Source organism: Epinephelus fuscoguttatus, linkage group LG6 (assembly GCF_011397635.1).
Source record: "Epinephelus fuscoguttatus linkage group LG6, E.fuscoguttatus.final_Chr_v1".
Classification (NCBI taxonomy): Eukaryota; Metazoa; Chordata; class Actinopteri; order Perciformes; family Serranidae; genus Epinephelus; species Epinephelus fuscoguttatus.
The window spans coordinates 2798990-2821434 of NC_064757.1; the positions used below are offsets into that span (position 1 = coordinate 2798990).

Here is a 22445-nt window from a genome sequence, read left to right on the forward strand (position 1 = left end):
TCCGCAGAGCCGCTGCCTTCCCAGCAAACACTCAGTTCAGTTGATTGTGACATGCTCAGGTCTGTTGCTCTTACACCCTCTACACAAACGAGTGCAAAAGCAACATACCTGAGCATGTCACAATCAAATTTGTTGATGATAGAGCAATAGTGGGGTTAATACTGGATAATGATGACTACTACCCACTACAGGGCCTGGGTAGACCAGTTTGCAGACTGGTGTAGGTCCAGCTGTCTTCTTTTAAACACAAAGAAAACAAAGGAAATAATAATTGACTTTAGAACTGGGAGCTACACCCACCAGCATATGGTTAATAATGGAGAAAGTATTGAGGCTGTGGCTGATTATACTATATTAGGAACAATAATAGACGCCAAGTTGACATGGACCTGTAATACTGACACTATTTATAAAAATGGGCTGCAGAGACTGTATTTTATGCGGAAGCTTAGACAATTAAGAGTGGACAGAGACATGATGTTAATTTTCGATCACTCCTTTGTCGAGAGCATTTTATTTTTCTGTTCTGTTGCCTGGGATTTTTCCTTGTCTGTAATAAACAAAAACAAATTAAACAGGATAGTTAACATGGCAAGCATGGCCATGACTGGTGAAACGAGGGTGGTCAAGAAAGGACAAGCTATTAGTGAAGATATGTCACACCCCCTACACCAGGCATATGAGTTGTTGCCATCAGGCAGGAGGTTCAGGCTGTAGTAGAAGTAGAGCCTGCAGGTCATTCATTCCGACCAGTATAGCACTGTCGAACAAGAATTTGAATGTAAATAGATCACGGAATACTGCACTTAAATAGCACTCTGCACTTTCTCTCTCTCGAATAAATGTCATAATATGCACAACTGCACTTTATTATTCTACTTATGATGTGTAGAGGGGTCTATGTCTTTTGTCCTAGTCTTGGGGGAGAAGGTGGGTTGGGGGGTAGAAACTGACATCTATCCTGTCTTGTCTAGTAGTAAGCTGTCTTTATTTTGTCCAGTCCCTTTTGTCTAGCAACTGTATCAGATGTACTGTATGGTGCAGAACAAGTCTCTGTAAGGACAAATATCTATCTATCTATCTATCTATCTATCTATCTATCTAACATCTGCTCAGCTCAAGCTAACACAGCAGCAGCTAACATCCAACACCAAGCTGTTAAACGGTCCCACAAGTCAAACCTACACTGAATGGCTGACTTGCTCGCTGTTTGATGTCATTAAACCCTTTCAAAACTGGTAGGTAACGTTAACCCTGTCACTCAGTACATTTACATGCACCGTTAAGTGGATCTATGGTTATAGCTCGACTAGGGCATTTAATTAGACTTATGTCCTTGTCTAAGTATACAACCACAGGAGGGGAATCGATTTATTGACAGAAGTATGTCTGACTCCGCTATGATAGGTGGCAATATGCCCCCTTTCAGCTTGTTATAATTTTTTTTTTTTTTTTACCTATTAGGTCACAGACCAAACAATATAAACAAGTTAGCTACAGTTAGCTAGCAGCAAACTGGTGCCATGGTGGACAACTTTACAGCTCCATACATTTTGTACATCCAATAATGCACAACTCTGGATGTAGATTTCGCCATGTTATTTCCAAAGCCCTGGGCAGCAAACTGTGGAGCATGCACAGAGCACCTAGGCCAGTTTGGGCGTGATTGTCTGTATACATGCATGAGTAATTCAACTCCCAATCACATTATCTGGGTGTGTTAGTCCAACTTTGAATTCAGTACAATTTCAGTTGGACTAACATGTTTACATGTATTTGAAAAGTCCAGTTTTAGTCAGACTAATACAATATGTCCATTTTCTATAATGTCATGTAAATGTACTCTGTCTGTGTGTGTGTGTGTGTGTGTGTGTGTGTGTGCAGGCATGCACTACCATCTCATGATAAACAGAGAGGGAGAGAGAGAGCGGATCAAGGAGGGGCTGAGTGATTCATGATACTGTGTGTGTAGTTCTATGATAAAAGTTTACCCATTTTAAACAGTAACAAATAATTGAAAGAATAAAATTTATCAGGTCAGTGTTGATATTGTGGCAGGCTGTCACAAAGAAATCAATGTATGGGAAACACAAAGCCATTATTTTGTACTGAGGGATGTACTTACTTCAATTACATGTGTATAATACGTTGACATGTCTGATGCAACAAAATGTCAAAGCATTTCATTTGAAATCTTTGGCAAAGCCCTCTTTAAAAGCCACAGTATGATTGTCAAGCTTCTGATGTACTTTCCTGAATAAACAGATGAACATTTGAAGAGCCAGACTGTTGTTTGTTTTTGTTGTGTTAACAACAGTGGTGCCAGATTTGGTTCGGTCAGAGCTATGGAACATTAAATCATCCACCTTTGCTACCAACATCTTTGCCTCTCTTACCTTTGGGTGTGCATAAACTACACATTATGAACTTCTTTTTAAAATACAAAAATATGAAAATATTGGTTATCTTCTCAGTATCTGCTGTGAGATGTAGGTAATTATCAGTTATCGATAAATCCATATCTTGCATCCTTCTTTTTGTGATATTATTGTCTGGACACATTTCTATACATAGCTAGCAGGGATTCTTTGCTTTCTCTCTGCTGCTGCTGCTGCTGCTGCTGCTGCTGCTGCTGAGGCCTCTTTTCCTCCAGTTATCTTCACAAGTTAGAATGAAATCAAAGTTTGCAAAATAAAGGTTCAACTAACCGGTCTGGGATTTAATGGAGGTGGAGACAGCTCTTCTCTCTTTGCCCCTCTGGCTGTGATGAAGCTCTGTGCTTGACTTTGCTTCCTTCCTTCCCGTATGCTTTGGGGGCAGAGAGAAAACAACATGCTCCATTATCTATTTAATAAATATGAAAGGAGAAGGCTATCCAAATGAGTAATTACATTTAAATTCACATGTGCAATGTACGTATGTCACTATGGAGGATTCATTTATCATGTGGAGCCAACACTGACTATTTCAACATACATTAAATAGTCTTCCACTTGTTATGGTACGGTGTATCAATCAACAGTTTTAGTTTAATTTCAGAAATTTTAGCTTCTTAATATCTGAAATGCAAACAGTCAGATTAAATAAATTCTGCATAAAATAACAGCTAATGGAAAGAACAATGCATGTGAAAACAAACAATCACAGCATGTTAGCAATTATACAGCCTCTCTTTGATGCTTAAGCAAAAGTTATATAACATAATGCATCCACTGGTCTGTACTCATCAGTCTCACATAGATTGTTTGCATTAATAATCAAGTAGCACATGCATAATGTAAATTCACCCACAGCTGTGGTTGGCTGTTTTTGTGCAACATACTGGACTCATGTAATAACACTCTCATCTTTCTGACATCAAGCATTTATGCTATTATTTAATGGATACATGACCCATTCTGAACTCTGAACATATTATCACAAAGAACTTACTGGTCAATAGACACATTTTATGTAATATAGAGGCTATTTACATATATATATTACACATAATAATCTGAACATCAAGAGGATAAAAAAGCTGCAGAGAGTAGTGAACATGGCTTCCAAAATCATCTAGAAGCCATAATGGCACCACGAAAGCAGAAGTTGCAACCAAGCTCACAAAGATAATGGTCGAAATTACAACATGGCTTAATCAGTGCTGTCTCCAATTAAATGTTGCAAAAACAGTAGGCACGTACTTTACAAATAATAATGACACTTGTGTAGAGCCGAATATTTGTATATCTGGAGAGCAACTGCAGATGGTAAAAGAATTCAAGTACCTTGGCATCTTTTTAGATTCCAACCTTAATTTCAGGGCACACAGGTTAAAAAAGTATGTCAACGTGTCAAAGCAAGTCTTGTAAATTTCAGGTTCATACGCAATTCTATGTCAAATGAAGCAGCCAAGCTGTACATGCACTCAATGATTCTTTCTCACATGAATTACTGTCTAACAAGCTGGTCGCAAGCCAATTACACTACACTCAAGCCACTGCAGTCACTGTATAAACAGACGATAAAAATCTTAGATAAAAAGCCAAAACAACACCACCACTGTACAATCCTAAAGAAATATGGCCTTCTGAATTGGGAAAACATGATTAAGTCTGTAAATATATGTCTTCTGTTCAAAATTATACATGGCTTAGCTCCTCCTCCTCTCCGATCTTTTGTTAAGATTAGAACAAGTACAAATCAAATCACGAGGGGGGTTTCAAGAGGGGACTGTGTTGTTCCACTAAAGAAAAGCTCCTTTAGTCAGTCAGCGTTTTCTGTTAAAGCCTCCCGAGAGTGGAACAACATCCCAACACATATTAGGGATGTCGGGACATATGTGATATTTAAATCTCATTTAAAACAGTGGCTAATTAGTAACCAAATTTGTCAGCATTGAAAATTCTGTCAGCTGCTGCACCTTGTTAATATCAGATAGTTATTTGGTGCCTATGTCCTGTTCTATGTATGGCTTGTCCATTGTGAAATATCTTTTATGTTGTACCCTGTTCGTGCATAAGTGTTGTTTTGTATGCACTCTGGGCTAGTCACTCTGGTTCTGACTGATGTCTAACCAGCATGCTGCGTGGAGGGTTGGCTTGCTTATGTCTTAACTACATATTGTCTTGCATACATGTTTTTAACTGTTTTCTTGCTTGCGTGTTTATTTGCTTGCTGTGAAGTTCGTTTTGTCCCTTGTGTTCTGTATTAATTGTAAGGCTGTCTTACGTTGTCTTGTTGTCAATTGTATGTTAATTTTAGCAATGTCATCATTACTTGTTGTTCACACACTAATCAATTTTAATTAGTTGTAGTTTATTGATTGGTGCTTTAAGATAAGACTGATGTTTGTTCCCTCAACATAGTTCTACTTTGTTTTATTTCAGGGAGCATTTGTAACACCTGGCCAGGGACAACGGATGAAAATTAGCCTTTGGCTAAATCTGGCATATTTACAGAAATGTCTATTAATATGCTCTGTCCCTTCAAATAAACAAATAAATAAATAAAAAATAAATAAATGTATGAAGAACTCTTAAGGAGTAAAGCACACAGAATTATTAATGACCCTTCTCACCTGCAAACTGAACTTTTACCCTCAGGGAGGCGTTATAGATTACTGATTACTGATGGCTAATAGCAATAACCACATGAAATCCCATGCTGTTATGGTCATAAATGAAACTAGGATCCATAAGTAGGACTATGATACATGCTGATGCTCCCAATACTTTGCTACAGCTCTTTGCACAGTACAGTAGGTTCATTTCATTTCATGGACACTTGTATAATGTGTATATCACTGACTTGTATGTTATGAGTTGTATTTTCTATGAAAGTGTATTGCCAAGACTTCCTTAGAGCATTTTGTATTTCTGCTTTTATGTGGCCCATATGTTGTCAAATGGATATATTTTATGGGATGTGCTATGGTGAATGCACAGTTTTACATATGTCTTTATGGCGTGTGGGGTTGCAAGGGTATGACATTTTCACTGTAAAATAACCGTCTCAAAAAATATCCTGGTTTCACAGTATCACAGTATTGAAGAATTTATATTATTATCAGTCAGAATGACTCTTAATCAAATGAAAACAGAAAGGTTATTATAGAGTTAATATTTTATCACTATAACTAAAACTTGAAACTATTTTGTTAATGAAAGTATGTGTAAAAAGTCTTACCTGAGAAAATAAGTCAAATAAAGGGGATACTCTTCATCCAGTTGCATTTTTTTCCAGTATCGTACATGAGTAAATGTATACGGTATGATAATTGTCAATTAATTTAATTTATTTTATTTCCCCATGGACAATAAAGTTTTTGTACTCGCACAACTAGTGATTGAAATTTAAAAAAATATCTGAGTAATTTTAAAAATATTTTGCATTCAGCTGCTGAACACTGTTCAAATGCTCATCAGTATATCTTTTTACCTTGAGGACGTGAGGACTTATCTGTGCTTTTTCTCCTGTTGTGGCCAATACAGAGCCTGAACTCAGAGTTGGCTCATCTGAGCTCCCAGCAGCAGAAGCAGCAGCAGCGGGAGCAGGGGCAGCAGCAGCAGCCAGTCTTCCTCTAGGTGGAGCAGTCAACCGGCCAGGTATGTCCACAAATAAGTTGCCAGGAGATGTGAGCCTTTTCCCAGAAACTGCTCCTAGTCGCTTGCTGCGGAGAGCTCCATCACTGCTGACTATAGGTGAGCTGTGGAAGGGAGTTATCTTTACTTTGGGCCTCTGAACACCCTGTGCTGCTTGTCCTTTGGCAACCATGGGTGTCCCAGAGGAGGGAGTGGAGGGTCTTCCGCCCGGCCTGGGCCCCTCACCGGCTCTGCTGTTATCCATTGATGTCCTGAAAGATTGATAGTTGAAGCCAGTCGGACTGTGGGGGCCTCCGCAGCACCTGAGGAGTTTCAACAAGTTTTACTGCACTCTTTTTAACGTAGGGTCACAACACACAGTGTCTCACAAAGTATAAAACTATATGGCGAACAGCGCATACAGCGCGTGTATCTCTGCGACATTCTACATGCAAGACAATGAACAGTCCACCATAATAACTTATCACATCTTTGCATTGCTATGAAAATAAAACAAGGACGAAAGCAAAGCAAAGCTGCGGCCGGTGGAGCAGCAGTGTCAGCACGGACTCATTAGGGACAAACAGCGCGGGTAAACGGCAACAAACACGAGCGAAAGTTAAAACAAGGTCTAAGAGAAAAAGTTGAAGCAACAAAGTTGCATCCTACCAGCTCCTGTCGGTATAGCCGTATCCGAGCGAGGGTGAGGAGAATGTTGCGGAGGGATGGGACAGGAAGACAAGAGTTTCTACTTCCGCCCCCACCCGCCCAACCACGTGACGTGCTGTGTGCTGCTTCTGTCTTGGGCCCAATTCCAATCCGGCCCCTAAAGACTCAAGCCCTGAACCCTCACTGACTTAACTGACGTCAGCTGTAAGTGATTGAGTGTAAGAGTCTGAAAGGGCTCCGGATGCTACAAATAGGAATGGGACAGCACTTATCCCCCTCTCTACAAAATGCTGTTAACATTGGCAGCTCTGGGCGTGATCATTTATCGGTTATTGTCATCATATATTCCACACACAAAGAATATATATCTATATATATCGATAAATAGATAGATAAATAGATAGATAGATCTATCTATCTATCTATCTATCTATCTATCTATCTATCTGTCTGTCTGTCTATCTAGATATATATTCTTTGTGTGTGGAATATAACCACTGGTATTCCTCTGACTTCATGTGTGTTTATGTACCATCTTAAATCCTTGTTAATGTAATGTTTCATTGTTTATCTATCTGTTTTTTCACTCTCCTTCCATAACGTTAATGTTTGCATATCTGCCGACCGTGTTACTTCCGGTGTTCCGGGGGCAACCCCTGTATTTCACGTCACAACGCTATGAACTGTGGGTAATTTCCTTACCGTAAGTCCGCATCGATGCTGACCTACGGTAAGGGGGCATAAAGTTTTTTGTTTGTTTTTTTTTCTTTTTTTTTTCTTTATTAACGAGTCTTCAATCGAAACAAGTATACAGTACAGTAGCCAGGGGGTGGGCTATTACATAAATACAGAGAATAAGGTGCACAAATTATATGTTCTCATCGCTTTCTTGTTATTAGAGTCACAAATGCTTTGCAGGTACTGTTCCATTTCCTTTTGGAACACCACAAAACAGGGTTTGGAATGACTAAATTTAGCTCTGTGTATGTGATATTTTCCTAATAATATTAACAAATTTATAATATACAGTTCATTCTGTTTCATACTCTTGACATCATCGATTCCAAAAAAAATATTCTTACAAAATAAAGAGAAATCTGGGACAAGCTTCAATGAGATGTACCATGTTACTTCTTTCCAGAAGGTGGCAGTAAAGTGACAATGCCAAAACAGGTGAAACACAGTTTCAGGTTCAGAGTCACAGAAAGAACAGTTCACACATAAATCCTTCTTAAATTTTAACAAATTCTGTTTGGCAGGGTAGTATCTATGGATTATCTTGTAGGATATTTCTCTCACTTTATTTGTAATTAAGTATTTGTAGGGGAGATTCCATATCTGGGTCCAGTTCAAATCATTAACAATATTAGACCAGTATTGCATGACATATGGGGTAGAGGTGTTATCAGATTGAAACAGTGATCTAATAAGATAATTCCTTTTTTTAGGTGTAATGGAGAAACACATATGCCCCACTGTCGTTAAAATTGGATCTAAAGGAGGACAAACTGGATTTCCAGCACCTCTTAACAGAGTTAGGATACCAGAGGGAACAGCATCCATTACAATTGCAAAGTCTTTTGGGGTAACAGGAATACCATATTTTATGAGAAATTCTGTATAATTTAGCAAATTCCCATTATCGTTGAGCAGTTGGGTGACTAAAATTATGTTCTTATCAAACCATGAATTAAGGAACAGAGATTTATTTTTGTATTTGATATGTTGATTGTTCCAGATAAAACATCTATGTGGAGAGAAATTATGTTTATAGATTAACGACCATGCCAACAGCATTTGTTTATGAAAGTTGGATAAAATAAGAGGAAGTCTTTCTATTTTATAGTCACATAATAACACATACTCAAGGCCACCAATGGTAGAGAAAACAAACTTGGGTATAAAATTCCAAATGGATGTAGGATTATGTAAGAACTGCTTTATCCAGTTAATTTTAAAAGTGTTATTCAATGTAGTAAAGTCAAGAAGATTTAACCCACCAGAATCATAAGTGTTCATAATAACCGATTTTTTAAGGGGGCATAAAGTGCCCACTCACCGACTCACTGACTTGACGATTTGACAATGGGACAGCCCTCACACACTCACGCACTTCACATGAACGCGCCTCTAAGTCAGTGAGTCTGTAAGGGATCGGATTGGAATTGGGCCATAGTGTCCTCATTATGATCCGGTGTTAAGAGAAAACTAGGCTCGTTCAGATGAACTGCACCTCTCCTGGAAAGTAGACGAGAGCAGGCGGCCGCAGCGGTGGGCGGTGACAAAAAGCCGCGGTGAAGGCGGACAGTTTCCAGCAGCCTTCAGTCCGTACAAGAAGTCACAGACACACCTACATCCTGTCTGGAATGATGTCAATTCATTAAAAAAGTGATCAGACCCATATATCAGTTTGTTTTCGGTCTCCAGTTGTTTTAATTATGATAGATTAATTTATTAAATGCTTTACAGCTGATCTGTAGTTAATGTTCATGGTTTATCCTCCATTTGACATGAATTCTCCTGTAAATCAGCATCATATCAATTTGACCTGTCCCCTCAACTACACAGGCTAAATAAACAGTGCTTGACTATAAGGTTAATATTTTCAGAGGAAAAAAAATACAAGACAACAGCTTTCATTAAGGCTCAGTCAGATACAGTCAGGGCTTCACATCTGTAGCCTACACGTTATTTTAAGAATCCTCACATCCCACTGACCACCAGTCTCTGTGTTGCTAAATTACCGTCCAATATTAATATAGCCTACAGTATACTCTGTATAGTTTATGATGAATGTAGGCTATTTAGTCTCTGACAACTAAACTGAGAAACAACATGTTTTCTGTTCACAGAATAAACCTTCAAATCAGACAAATAGAATCTTAATCTCTAAAATTCAACAAAAATGAATAGTTTATCTAAAACGTCATATTGTTGAGTCGACATCTTAACCAATCAGCTGTTAGATCAGGTGAGAGCCAGGCGGTGCAGTCGGTGGAGAGCAACTGCAGTGCCTGGCTTTAAAAACTGCGGCCGCCTCGCTCTCGCGGTTTTATCACCGTCCACTTTTGTCAGAGAAGTCTTGAGCCATTTCTCAATACTCAAGTTCAGCAGTTCGGACTTGTGGACTTGGCAAGTTCGGACTTGACAAGTCCACGCGAGAGTACGTACTTCCCAAAGGCAGGACGGGAGGACTGGAGTCACAGATATTGGATGAAGGGAGATCTCTCTCTCTCTCACCCCCCCTCCCCACCACCCCGTGTTGAACAGAGGATCTGTGGATGTCTGTGTGTGCCGATCGAGAAGCAGGTGGACGCAGTTGACTGAGTTCGAGGTAAGTGGTCAATGAGTACTTAAACGTTACAAGTATTTAACGTTGATGTTATGTAACAGTATCTATGTTATATCTTAATCGTGTGATGTGTTTCCTTTTGCTAACGTCAGATACAAGACAAGAGGAAAGAAGTCGCACATTCGTAGCCACGATGCCAGAAAGTTTTAACGACACGTATGAAACAGTACAGAGAAACTGTAGGTGAGTTTTTCTGTTCTGTTTTTAACTTTACGGATTAATTATTAAACTTAGACTTATGTCGCTAAAACTACGAACTAACTAACTATCTAACTTACTAAACATACTAAACAACTTTTATGATTGTGAGACGTTGTTGTGCTTAATTTTAGCATGGATTAATACCAGTATTGGGGAGTATTTAACTACATGTAGTTCAATTTCTAGTTTCACCACAATTTGCAGTAGTTGGGTTGTAGCTTAACTACATTCAAATCTCAGTAGCTTTTTCGGTAGTTAACTACTTTGGGTCATGTAGTTTAGGTAGTTAATTACAAACTACATATTCATTCATTCTCATGACATTTTTTGCCATACAATATGGCACAATGCCACAGCTTATTGGTCATGGTTGTTATTAAATGACAATCACCTGATATTACATTAAAAACACCTGTAGTTTGCAACCAGGATGTCTACGATCGGATATTATGAATCTCCCTAGAAATTTTGCATCTACCACCTCAACAATTGCTCCCTGCCCTCTCATTAAAACACATCCTCCAGTTGCCTCAGTGAGGACTGGCTGCCCCAGTCCCTAAATCAAACTTTACTCTAGACTTTACTAGAGTCAGTTCTGTTGTACCTCCGTGTAAGAACATGAGATTCCAGAATCAGATTGTGATAATTTTCCGTGATGTAGTTTGGATGTAGTTGAACTACTTTTTGAAAGTAGCTTTAGTTTGACAAACTACCTCATTTTGAGAGTAGTTAAAACTCTGATTGCCTCCTCAGATCCTAGGCTATGCAGACTATGTCTTCACTAGTATGTTTACATTTGAGATCCTTATTAAGGTGAAAACAATAAAAAAAAACTGTTGAGCTTTCTCAGCAAACAACCCACCACTTCAAAGCTCGCTGCACACCTCCTCCCTCCCCTCATTTTTGTCTCTATACTTTTTTGTTGTTGTTAAAATTAGTTAGTCTGTCTTTGCTCTTGCATGTCTGCACCAGGTAAATCCCATGTTTTTCAGTTTAATCTTAAAATTTGATCAGGAGAGGATTATAAGCCGTTTCATGGAAAGTGTTTGTGGTAGGGTCCCTGGCATAATCTGCAATGGAAATGAGTGTAGTGGCTTTGGAATAACATGCCCCATGTTTTGTGAACATTTTGCATTTTTTATGATTTATTTGTGTGTGCAGTACTGCATATGTACAGTATGTGTCTCTGATCACAGTATTTTTAAGTGCTTTTAAGTGAAACTGAAAAAATTGAATAGCATGACACGATTGTTGCTGACACAATATTCCAAGTACCAATCTCTTAACAAGTTTGTTTCTGAAATGCTGTTTTTCAACTGTGCCTGCTCTAAGAAATATGATCAACATCACAGCTTTATTTCAAAAAAAACAACAGATATCAAATTACATTGTGAATTGTTGTTATGAACACTCATGAAATGCAAAATGCAATCAACTCTAACCTTCAAGTCAAGTAGAAAATACAAAATTCAACAAAAATCTTTGGTTACACACAGAATATTCTTTTGAAAACTGATGCTGTAAATAGTTATACTAAACAGTCATCTAAATCCCATTTCAGCCTGACTTGAAGCTGTCCCACTGTACTATAAGAGCTCGTGTTTATGATGATGACGCCTTCTTGAGTCCTGACTGTGTTCTCTCTTCTGTCCAGATGACAGCGTTCGAAGCATTTCTTCATTAAGGAGCTTTCTGCAGAAACTACTTCAACCTATTAGACCTGCTGGTCGTTGGTGTGTCTCTGGTCTCTTTCGGCATTCAGTACGTATCATTAAATTCAATTTTTTTTTTAAAGTCTGAGCAGGTGTGGAGCTGGATGGATGGTTGAGTCAGTTATTCTGTTGGTTGGATCGTCTGATCTACACTTCTAAAACTACATAACTTGACACGTATTGTTCAGATTTGCATCACTTTGGCATGGATATTCATTGGGGGTGATTTTAATTCATTTGATCACCCTCTGATGTTTCATCTGGCAACACCACAAGGTCATATTGGCCTCTTGTACACTACATGTCATCATAAATGTTGCAGTGAAATTTACTGGCCACATCCATTCTCCCTAGAAGATCAACTTGAGCTTTCCTCTAGCACTGCACTCAAGCCACAATATCAACTTTGCACACATAGACATCTCATAATTCTTTTTTTTGTGAAATTTGGTATCATATTGATGCTCTGAGAAATAAACTATGGCCTCTCTAGTAGCCACATGGAGCAGTGTTTATCTACTGTATGTGTGTGTGTGTAGTTCTCCATGTGAATGTATCCTGAAGTATATTTGTACATGCGTGCGCCTTTGCTTCTGATACAGTACTGTGTGCTCCTACTTAACAGTGTATAACTGTGTCCTTTGCAGCACGTGGTCCAGTGCATGTTTGTGGCCATCAGGACCATCTGCAACATCATGACCATCACCACGCTGCTGCAGTTCATGTTTGCTTGTATCGGAGTGCAGCTCTTTAAGGTACAGTGAAGAGATGGTGAGAGGGAAAGAGTGTAGCATGGTTACAAAATGTAGTCAGCTTGCGTTTCTTTCAGCTCAACAAACAGCCGGCTCTCCAGGTGTAAAACAATAATTAGTTGTACAGAAGTAGAGGGTCTCAAACTAAACGCACCTCTGATTTTCTCTGCTGTTTTCTTACACAGGGGAAATTTTATCGATGCACAGATGAGGCAAAGTCCAGCCCAGAGGAGTGCAAGTAAGTTCTTTTATGTCTTCACAGTTTCCAGCTTCAGACATTGGCCTGTATGAGTGTCTCTAATTGTCTTCGTGTGCATATATGTGGTTAAACTTCCACCTATAAATCACAGAGGTACCTACATTCTCTACAACAACAGAGACACTGCGCTGCCCATGGTGAAGGAGAGGATCTGGTACAACAGTGACTTCAACTTTGACAACGTCCTCATGGCCATGATGGCTGTCTTTACTGTGTCCACCTTTGAAGGATGGCCCACGTGAGTTTGGCAGGACTCTGGACTTACTTAATTTTTGATCATCATTCACCTTTTATTTGTCTGAAAATTCTCTATTGTCACCATTTTCAGTAACCAAAAGTAAAGAAATATCACCTATTTTGAGTCAGAGTTGATTGAGTTGCCGGTTCATTGTTTTGACTTTCTCTGTGTTTTCTTTTCCTTACAGTCTGTTGTACAAGGCCATCAACTCTAACAGAGAGAATCTGGGTCCCATCTACAACTACCGCATAGAGACTTTCTTACATTCTAAGATGTAGTTTAACTACTTAGAACAACTAACTCAACTTGTGAATGATTTCAATTTCCTCCTTGCACTGGTGCGGTCTTCTTGGATTTTTCTGTTTGCATGCCTCAGTTCTGCTCCAATTCGGCACATAATGTATTTCTTTACAATTTTTTCTTGCAGACTGAAGGCATGTTCTGGGTGAGCTGCAATAAGGGTGGAGAATACCTCGGAGTCTTCCACTTGCTGCCTCAGAGTCTTGCAGAGGCTGCCCTCTTTCCAGGTCACTTTCAGTGCCTCTGATAACTTGGCCTCCAACTTTGTGATGGTATCCTGGAATCCTGGATCGCTTCAAAGGTGTATCTTTTCCTTTTCAGGAAGGTGCTGGAGTCGCCAATAGCTGCAGCATAGCTGTGGTCAACGTGGTTGACATGAACCAGCAACTCTTCACATCTGCTGCAGGAGTAGATCATTGGGTCCACCTTCACCTGTCTGATGAGCCAGCCAGAGATGTAGGTTAAGACCTCTTCCTGGATGCAGTCTGACATCACTGTCTCTGCAGTCATTACCTCCATCACCACCATCTCCTCTGTGAGGTTTTCATTGTCTGTATCATGCTTCATGTAACATATTAATTAGCATGAGTTACACCAATTGATGATTGTTCTTAATGTATTGTTAGTCCTTGACACTCTTAATACACAGGCAACTTTTTGTTGATACCCACCTGTGAGGTAGATGATGTTGTGGGGTTCAAGTGACCATGGTTAGGTCTGCTCTGTGCATTGCCAAGCAAAGAAGACCCATTGTCAGCTTGACAGTTGCTCCCCATGGTGTTGGTCAGCCTAGTAATGGAGGCACTTTTGAGTGCTGTGGCGAACTCCCGGCTTGTCGGGTTAAACCTGTGTCCACCCTTGCCCCGGATCACAGAGAACAGATTCTTTTGGGGGATATCATAAGAAGGCTTATTAGAGGATATAAGATTAATTATGTGGTTCCATTATTTTACTATGTTATGTATGTATGTATGTATTTATGTATTAATAACCTCAAGGCAGTCTTGGTTCAATTTGGCAGTACACAGGAATTTCAGGTGTTCCAGTTCCTGCCCCAGCTGCTGGACAATCCGGATGACACTGCGGATTGTCAGGATGAAACCTCGCTTGCAAGGAGGAGTGAATCTGGGCCTGTATTAATGTAACATTACAGAGAACTTGATGATGACTGATGCAGGAGCTGGCTAACTGGGAGCGTTTTATTATGATCCACAGTCTTTTCGTTACTTTAGTTCAACACCGAGTCATAAAGATGAAACAGTTTTGATGTCTCAGATTTTGATGGTGATGATGATGATTATTATGTAAAACCAGACCATAATCTTACCATTTTATTTGGCTATTTATTTTAATGCACACGGTTACTCTACAATTCTTTTTTTCTTTTCTTTTTTTAAACCACATCATATGCTCTAACCAACCTGAAGGTCCAAGATGAGATCCATTGATGACTGTCCATGAGGATCTTCATCTGTTCACCACTTCTTGGTCCCAGAGGCCGGCGCCATGGATTTGTGTCAGAACAGCTTCTGAGAAGTAAAGGTTTGCTAGTGAATCTTGATAATCAAAATTTCACCTACACTGATTTTCCGAATCAATGCAAAAAACCCCAAAAAACTATGATGATCCGTAGGCATTTCAAATGGGAGTCATAAACATTAATACCTTGAATTAAGGATGTCAAACAGCCTGTTCATTTCCTCAAAGAAGTCTGCTGTAGCACGCGCCTCACATGGCAGCCTTTTTAGGTCTATCAGTGTCTTCATCCCTATATGATTGGATGATTATTTTTACAAGGGTGAGGATCCATCATTTAAAATGTAAGAATACTTGCTTCACAGGCAAAATAATTTGATTAAAAAAAAGAGATTGAATTGTGAAAATGTATGCAAAAATTTCTCATCTTGACTCATTGTTTTGTACATTTTTTTAAGTTCCATTAATCTTTGTAAAATAAAAATCAAAAAAGAATAGTTGCTCACCAGCTGCCACAGTGTGACGGAACACTTGAGTTGCAAGTCTAACTCGCATGTTTATAAAAGGTGGCAGAGTAACATGCTTTGCAGTGATCTTTGGAGCCATGCGGATGGAGTTTTGCGTGTCCAGTTAATAAAACATTTCCAGGTGTTTCCACTGGGCATGTTTCTCTCCTACCTGTGGTATAAGAAGATAGGTGATGTGAAACACATGTTTTGAGACTGTTCTTGTGTTTATAGAGAGATTGGACCAGATGAAGACATCAAGTATGGTAAATGAGTTTTTATAATGAAACTAACCTTCAGGCCATGCTTTTTAAGGTTGTTACAGACAGACTTGACAAGATGAGGCACATCAAAAATCAGTGGAATTTTCTGCCCATGCACTAATATGCAGTGTGCCACATCTGTACTGTCCATTATGTCTAGGCTGGCTCCTAACAGCTTAAGTGTCTTGATGTTTGAAGATGATTGGTCACAGACCACAGAAATAACCTTTTGTGAGAGATAGACTGTACATGTTAACACAACCTCAATTTCATTTAAGTATTAACACAGTATTTATTTAACTGGATTTTATTCAGACTTACTGTGAAACCAATCTTGCTTAGGCACCTTACAGCCTCTGACAGTCTGTCTGCTGTCTCTTGTGCAGGGAGACTATCTTTGGCCAGGAAATATCCTATGGCCTGCAGTGAGCAGATGAAAATGTGTTTTCTTTCATTTGTCCTGAAGACAAAATAATCATTCCATAATATCAGACCACCAGGGTGTAAAATTAACTCCAGACACCATCTAATAGTTATAAAAGGTTGAGTTTACCGGATACATAAGAGGCTACCCATAAGTGCCAGGTAAATAATTGGATATCATCATAGCTTTTTAATGTGTGCCTGTTAAAAAACATTTTTGGCAGTTAAATTTTATGAGTTTAACAGCCATTGACAGATCAGTCAATAAGTTAATTTTACACCGTGCAAATCATATGTATCATTCCTATCATAGGACCAACAAAACTATATCCTGTAACTGTAATATTGATTTGCTCAAAGCAGAATAGCATCAAACTAATAAACGTAAATTCACTTGCTTCCATTTTGAGGCCACACCTCGAGCCATCAATGCCATAACTTGGTTAGCCACTTGGCCTTTAGGCGTGAGGCCATCTATCCTGTCCAATGTCATTTAAATCCAGATGTTTTTTAATGGCCATCTCATCAAAAACTAATGAAACTGCCAGCTCAGATGGCTTCATTGTTTTTGCCAGTTGTTCCATCTGTTTAAGTATGGGATCAAGGAAACCTGGCTGTAAAACAGAGGAGCAGTAGCCTGTTAGTGGAATAGATCTAAAAAAGTTAAATTCAGCAAGGATACATTTTATATGTCAGCTGATAACTATATCAGAAACATGGTAATGGTGCAGAAAGTCTAATATTGCAATGTGTTAAGTAACTATTACTGACATGCATTGTGTCCACCATCTGGATGCCCCAATTTGATGCCCTCTGTGTTGAACTGTGTTTTCTCAAAAAGTACAAAGGTGTTAAAAGATCACTATGACATGATGTGTGAGATTCTGAAACTACTCTTACATGAAAATGTCCCAGATTGGTGTTGATGAAGTGTTGAAGAGCTGATGGGGACAGAAGAATAAAATGCTTCCTCAACGTCCTGTAGGCATTCGGGCTGTGGTGCAGAATCTGTAGACTAAGGTTTTTTGTTGACCTTGGGAATCGTCTTGCTCTCTGTTTTTGGGTGACCATTTTGACTTGATGTAGTAAAAACTCTGCAGTCTCAGAAGGCAGAATTGTCAGGGCATCTGAGAGTTTTTTCTTTTTCTCCTCAGCTCTAAGTCTTGGGAGAATAAAAAAGGACTTTACTCTAAAGGGAAGGAGGATAAGATAAAAGCACACACACACACACATACATACATACATACATACATACACACACACAGTAGTTACAGGGTTCCTAAACAGTATGGAAAAGCATCAAATTTGTAATTTCCAGATCTGGATAAGTATGGATGCAAGAAAACAGACTGTGGAAAAATGTGTTACTGGAGTATTGCTGTATTCTGTTTAAAATCAAACCAAAGAAGAGAAAGGAATAGAAGATAGTGAAAAAAGAAATACAGGCAATATGTTATTTATATAATGTGTCATTTTAATACAGTTTATTTACATAAAAAAATTCAGTTATTTGTACTCAGATGTCATATATGATCTAAGAAATCTACAGAGAAGTTTTGAAATTTGAGTCTGGGAAAGTTTGGAATTTTGAAAAGGAAAATGTGTAGGAACCCTGTAGTTACACCTCAGCTATACTGAATGCATACTTGGCTTTCAGTTCTTTAACTTGAGCTACCAATCCCTTTCTCTGCATCTTCTTGCTGGTCTTTTCTCTCTGAAGCTGAGCTTTCATCCTTATTTTCTCTTCACGCCCCCTCTCAAGTTGCTGCTCAAGCTGCAGTCTTTTCAACTGTTCCAGTTGGAGTTCTCCTGAAGCTGTATATAGTTTATATATGTACATGGAATAACAAATCAGAATCTTAAATTCAATATTATTATTTATATTCATTATCTGTAATTATCATTATGAGTCGGTCATTTTTTACAACATAAATTACAAAAGGACTTGTTACAACTTACTTCAACTACTATTTTTCACCTTACCTCAGCTACTGGGTCCTTGTATACTTGTACCACCTTATTCTCTTCTACTTGTTTTTCTCTCGCTGATGTTCTGACCTCTCCTTAAAAATAACATACCTTAAACATACTACCATATGTGTAATATTATGGTTGAAAGGTGTTGCATGAATTGGTTGCTGAAACTAAGCAGTCAATTTTACCTACCAGTGTTTTCTCTGTTTTGTAGAACACGTCTACCACCAGTTGATGGTGGGGGATTAGGGCAGTTAACTCTTGTTGGTATGGCATCGTCTGTCAGACGTTTTCTCTGTTGCTGCAAAATGAAATCTCATTAGGACTCTTGTGTAGAATTATTCATTGCACCATAGATAACTACATTGAGTACATCACCGCTTGACCCAGGGAGAGAATTTCCTATTCATTCCTGTAAAATCCTTATTAAAACATTTTGTTTTCTCAATCCAAGCCAATCAGGTCCGAGGTGAATCATTAGTTATTTTGTTTGTTTTATTGCTCAGATTTAAATGTCTTATGTTCTCCCACAATTCACCTAAAGCTGATTGGCTTGGTTCCAGTGTGATGCACCCAGTGCAGGTCATTATTCCCTCTCTCTCATGGATGACTGTAGAATGTGGAGATTTGTGTGAACTGTAGAATTCATGGAAAACTGATTAAGTAAAGAGGCAGTATGGCTGTACCGTTTGGTCAATCATGCAAGGTTCAAAGTGAACCTCACAAACTCCATAACCCCATTTTCTGAGGGTATCTTGCGACAGCTGGATCGATGGGGGTGGGTGAGCAGGCGGGCGGTGGAGTTCTGGATGTATTGAAGTTTTTTGAGGACTTTGGATGATGAGCCACAGAGGATGCTGTTGGATGAATGCATGGATGAGGATTTCAGCAGCAGAGAAGGTAAGTGAGGGGCGGAGACGGGCGATGCTCTTGAGGTGGAAGAAGGCAGTCCTGGTGATCTCCTCATGCAATGTAATCTATCTTTCTATGCACTTAATTTGTCCCTGTGCTATTGCGCATAGACTGTGATTTTACTTTGTGTTACTTACACAAACTTTTCTTAATTATTACGTATGTATTTTCTTCCATTATTGTAGTGTGTGTTTTGCTTTGTATTGTGTTTTATGTTACCTTTTGACAAGGTGTATCTGTGTTCGCTATGTAACATCAACCTGCCAAGGGACTACGGATGGAAATTAGCCTATGGCTACAACAGAACCTCTTTATATATAAATGTTTATTAACATTGTCCCTTTTTAAATAAATGAGAGTGAAATGATCACCGGTTTGCATTTGTATATTTTATTCATTGGAGTAGGCTAAATAAATGCATTTCATGTTTTGAGCTGACTGTTAGGCCTAACACATTTATTAATTACACATTGACAAAATATTTCATACAACTCCTAAGGTATTCAGCAATGGCAAACACAATGTTAGCTGGGGAATATGAGCAGAGATACTGGATCCAGTAACGTTATCTCTGATGTGACGTTCTCATCCAGTATCTCTGACGTGACAGCTGGCCCACCCACAGTGCTGACTGAAAGTGACACTAGCTTACCTGTCTGCTTCCTTTGGGAATGAAAATACATTCTTCCTATTGCTGCAGCCTATTGCTGCACAAAGCTTGGGCATTTTTTATTTATTACTAGCGGTAAATAACTATTTGTAAGCTAACTGTGATTTTACCGCCTGTTTATCAAGATCACGAGATCTCGCGAGAACTTGTTTTCTGAGACGGACAGGGCTCAAAGTTAACTTTCTCTTGATCTCTGCGGATGAAAAATGCAGCTTTAGTGTCAGAATATTGGGAAGATGTGTGGCTTGTGGAAAATGAACCCAATATTTACTTTAGTGACTACAGGGCGAAAGAATTGACCATAAATTGCCCCAAGAGTACCTTGCTGCAGTCAAGATGGCCGACTAGGGCGCCGCCATACATCCAATCCATGCCGGAAGTCACAACCGGAAGTTGGTTAATCTCCGCTCGATCCCGGAAATATGACCGAGCTAAAACAAAAATAAAAGCTTAAAAAAAACACGTACGTTTACACATAAAATAATTTTATGCATTTTGTGCAGTTACATGTTTATCTGGCCGACAGGGCGCCGCCCCATACATCCAATCCATGCCGGAAGTCACAACCGGAAGTTGGTTAATCGCCGCTCGATCCCGGAAATATGACCGAGCTAAAACAAAAATAAAAGCTTAAAAAAACACGTACGTTTACACATAACATAAATTTATGCATTTTGTGCAGTTACATGTTTATCGTAACGGTATAAGTGACTAGTTAATTGTCTCGCCACGACTTTATAGGCTACTGTAAAACTCAGAAGTTAAAAGCCTACAATAATATCACTAAGTTATAATGCTAACGTTTCATGGATTTAACTTTAATATCAACGTTATGAATACGAATGTAAATATTATGTTTGTGGTGGTGGCCACACACATACACACACACACACACATTCACAATAGGACTGAAGAATAACTAAAGTTAAATAAACTGAATTCTCAGATTAAATAAACTGAGATTTAATAAAAAATGAGAATTTACACAACCAAATAAACAGCACTTTCAGATTAGGCTGCAGTTGCAACATGCACACATGGTCACAACAAATGTCATACTTACTTTCACATTAGCATATGGTTAATATTAATTTATGTTAACAGTAAAAAAGAAAGCACTGTAAATCATTGGTGGTACAGTGTAAGGGTTGTACTGCCCAGACATTATGCATTAATCATATGATCCTTCCTTTATCTCCTGGATCACAGATTACCTGAGAGGAAGCGCACAGTATGTCAGGTTGGGGAACTGTGCTTCTGGAACATTAATGAGCAGCACGGGGGGCTCCACAGGAGACTGTCCTGGCTCCATTCCTGTTCACACTGTACACAGCAGACTTCAAATACAACTCTGAGTCCTGCCACATCCAGAAATACTCGGACGACACTGCCATTGTGGCATGTATCAGGAATGGGCAGGAATCTGAATAGAGAGAACTGATAAAAGCCTTCAGTGACTGGAGTCACAAGAACTGTCTCCTACTGAACACCTCAAAGACCAAGGAAATGATTATAGATTTCTGCGCGTCCAAGCCCCCTCTTCAGCCAGTGAATACCTGTGGGATGGACATCAAGGTGGTGCCAAGTCATAAGTATCTAGGTGTACACCTGGATAATAATTTGGACTGGTCCCTACACATAGACGCTCTCTACAAAAAGGGGCAGAGCCACCTCTTTTTCTTAAGGAAGCTCAGATCTCTTGACATCTGTAGTAAGATGCTGCAGATGTTTTATCAGTCTGTGGTGGCAAGTGTGTTGTTTTATGCTGCAGTCTGCTGGGGAGGAAGGAAAATTGTTGTAGATTCATGGTGTATTAATCTGCCTCTGCTACAAATATCATTCAAACACTGTGCAGACACAGCTCCCCACACCCCGTTTGTTCAAAGGCACAGAAGAGCAGCTTAGAGAAATTACTTCAATCCTGCTGGTTGTATTTTCATCCAACAGGGATCTTCAGGGATGAGCGGGGACATCATGGGCAACACAATGGCGCCAGACATTTGTTACTGCAACAGAACAGGTATTTCCTGGGTCTAGAGATGTGTTCATTATCCAGTTTAGCTATTAAATGAATGCAATAATTATATTTTCCTATTGTCAGTCTTCTGTTAATTCTATTTTATTTCTGGAATCCAATAAAACACAATATTACACTATCATACTGGCAATAATAACTTCACTTGGAGTTCTCTTTTTTGTAAACAACGCCTTTACTGAGTTCAATCATGTCACAGCAGCTCAAGCTGTACAGATAGGAAGGAGAAAGTGACAGTAGGATACTTATAAAATTAAGCTAAAAATCAGAACATTTGTATATACATATCAGAATCAAAGATATACAAATATAACAAATATAAAATATTAAGTACTAAATGGGCAGGGCTATACACACAAGACTACTTACAGTATATACACCTTTCACTTGTACATATATATGGGAGAGATATGGATATATGTGCAGGATAATTGTGTACAGAGTTGTACAATACACACATGGTGTGTAACATTAAGAATAAAAATACTAAGCAATGTACATACTAATATGTAAGCAATGTAAACTATGTTTACATTTACGGATTGCACAGGATATTAGCAGCAGATTTTACAGTGCGATACACAGTGGAATAAATATTGCATAGAGATAAAAAAACAGTGTAAACATACAGTATCGCATTT

General features: G+C 38.9%; 2 protein-coding genes across 6 annotated transcripts in view; one reads left to right on the plus strand and one right to left on the minus strand.

Annotated features, from left to right (window-relative positions):
- The window catches only part of ehmt1a (euchromatic histone-lysine N-methyltransferase 1a), a 126112-nt gene extending 119296 nt beyond the window's left edge, over positions 1–6816 (minus strand). For 3 of the 4 annotated variants that reach the window (XR_007449517.1, XM_049578768.1, XM_049578767.1), the window contains exons 1-3: positions 6732–6816; positions 5920–6385; positions 2709–2808 (exon numbers count right to left, since the gene is read on the minus strand). Coding sequence is in view for 2 of the 4 variants with exons in the window: in XM_049578768.1 (XP_049434725.1) it covers positions 2709–2808; positions 5920–6327 (508 nt within the window). In the remaining 2 variants the exon portion in view is untranslated. Of the gene's footprint in view, positions 1–2708; positions 2809–5919; positions 6386–6731 lie in introns of those variants that run through there. The other variant, XM_049578770.1, reaches the window with a different exon arrangement.
- A 3178-nt stretch (positions 6817–9994) lies between these two features.
- Positions 9995–19450, plus strand: LOC125890283 (voltage-dependent L-type calcium channel subunit alpha-1D-like). Of its 2 annotated transcripts, none has more exons than XM_049578852.1 (8): positions 9995–10065; positions 10176–10262; positions 11939–12045; positions 12644–12751; positions 12934–12986; positions 13099–13245; positions 13433–13772; positions 13867–19450. In XM_049578852.1, the coding sequence occupies exons 2-7, from the start codon at positions 10217–10219 to the stop codon at positions 13521–13523; spliced, it is 552 nt and encodes a 183-aa protein (XP_049434809.1). In that variant the 5' UTR covers positions 9995–10065; positions 10176–10216; the 3' UTR covers positions 13524–13772; positions 13867–19450. The 2 variants fall into 2 exon arrangements, with proteins under 2 accessions (XP_049434809.1, XP_049434810.1); XM_049578853.1 differs by having other exon boundaries at positions 13126–13245.
- The last annotated feature ends 2995 nt before the right edge of the window (positions 19451–22445 follow it).

Excerpts from the sequence above, each read along its gene's own strand:
- LOC125890283 (XM_049578852.1), top strand. The coding sequence starts at position 10,217 with ATGCCAGAAAGTTTTAACGACACGTATGAAACAGTACAGAGAAACT. Across the intron at positions 12,752-12,933 it reads TCGGAGTGCAGCTCTTTAAG|GGGAAATTTTATCGATGCAC; the intron begins GTACAGTGAAGA and ends TTTCTTACACAG. Across the intron at positions 12,987-13,098 it reads TCCAGCCCAGAGGAGTGCAA|AGGTACCTACATTCTCTACA; the intron begins GTAAGTTCTTTT and ends TATAAATCACAG.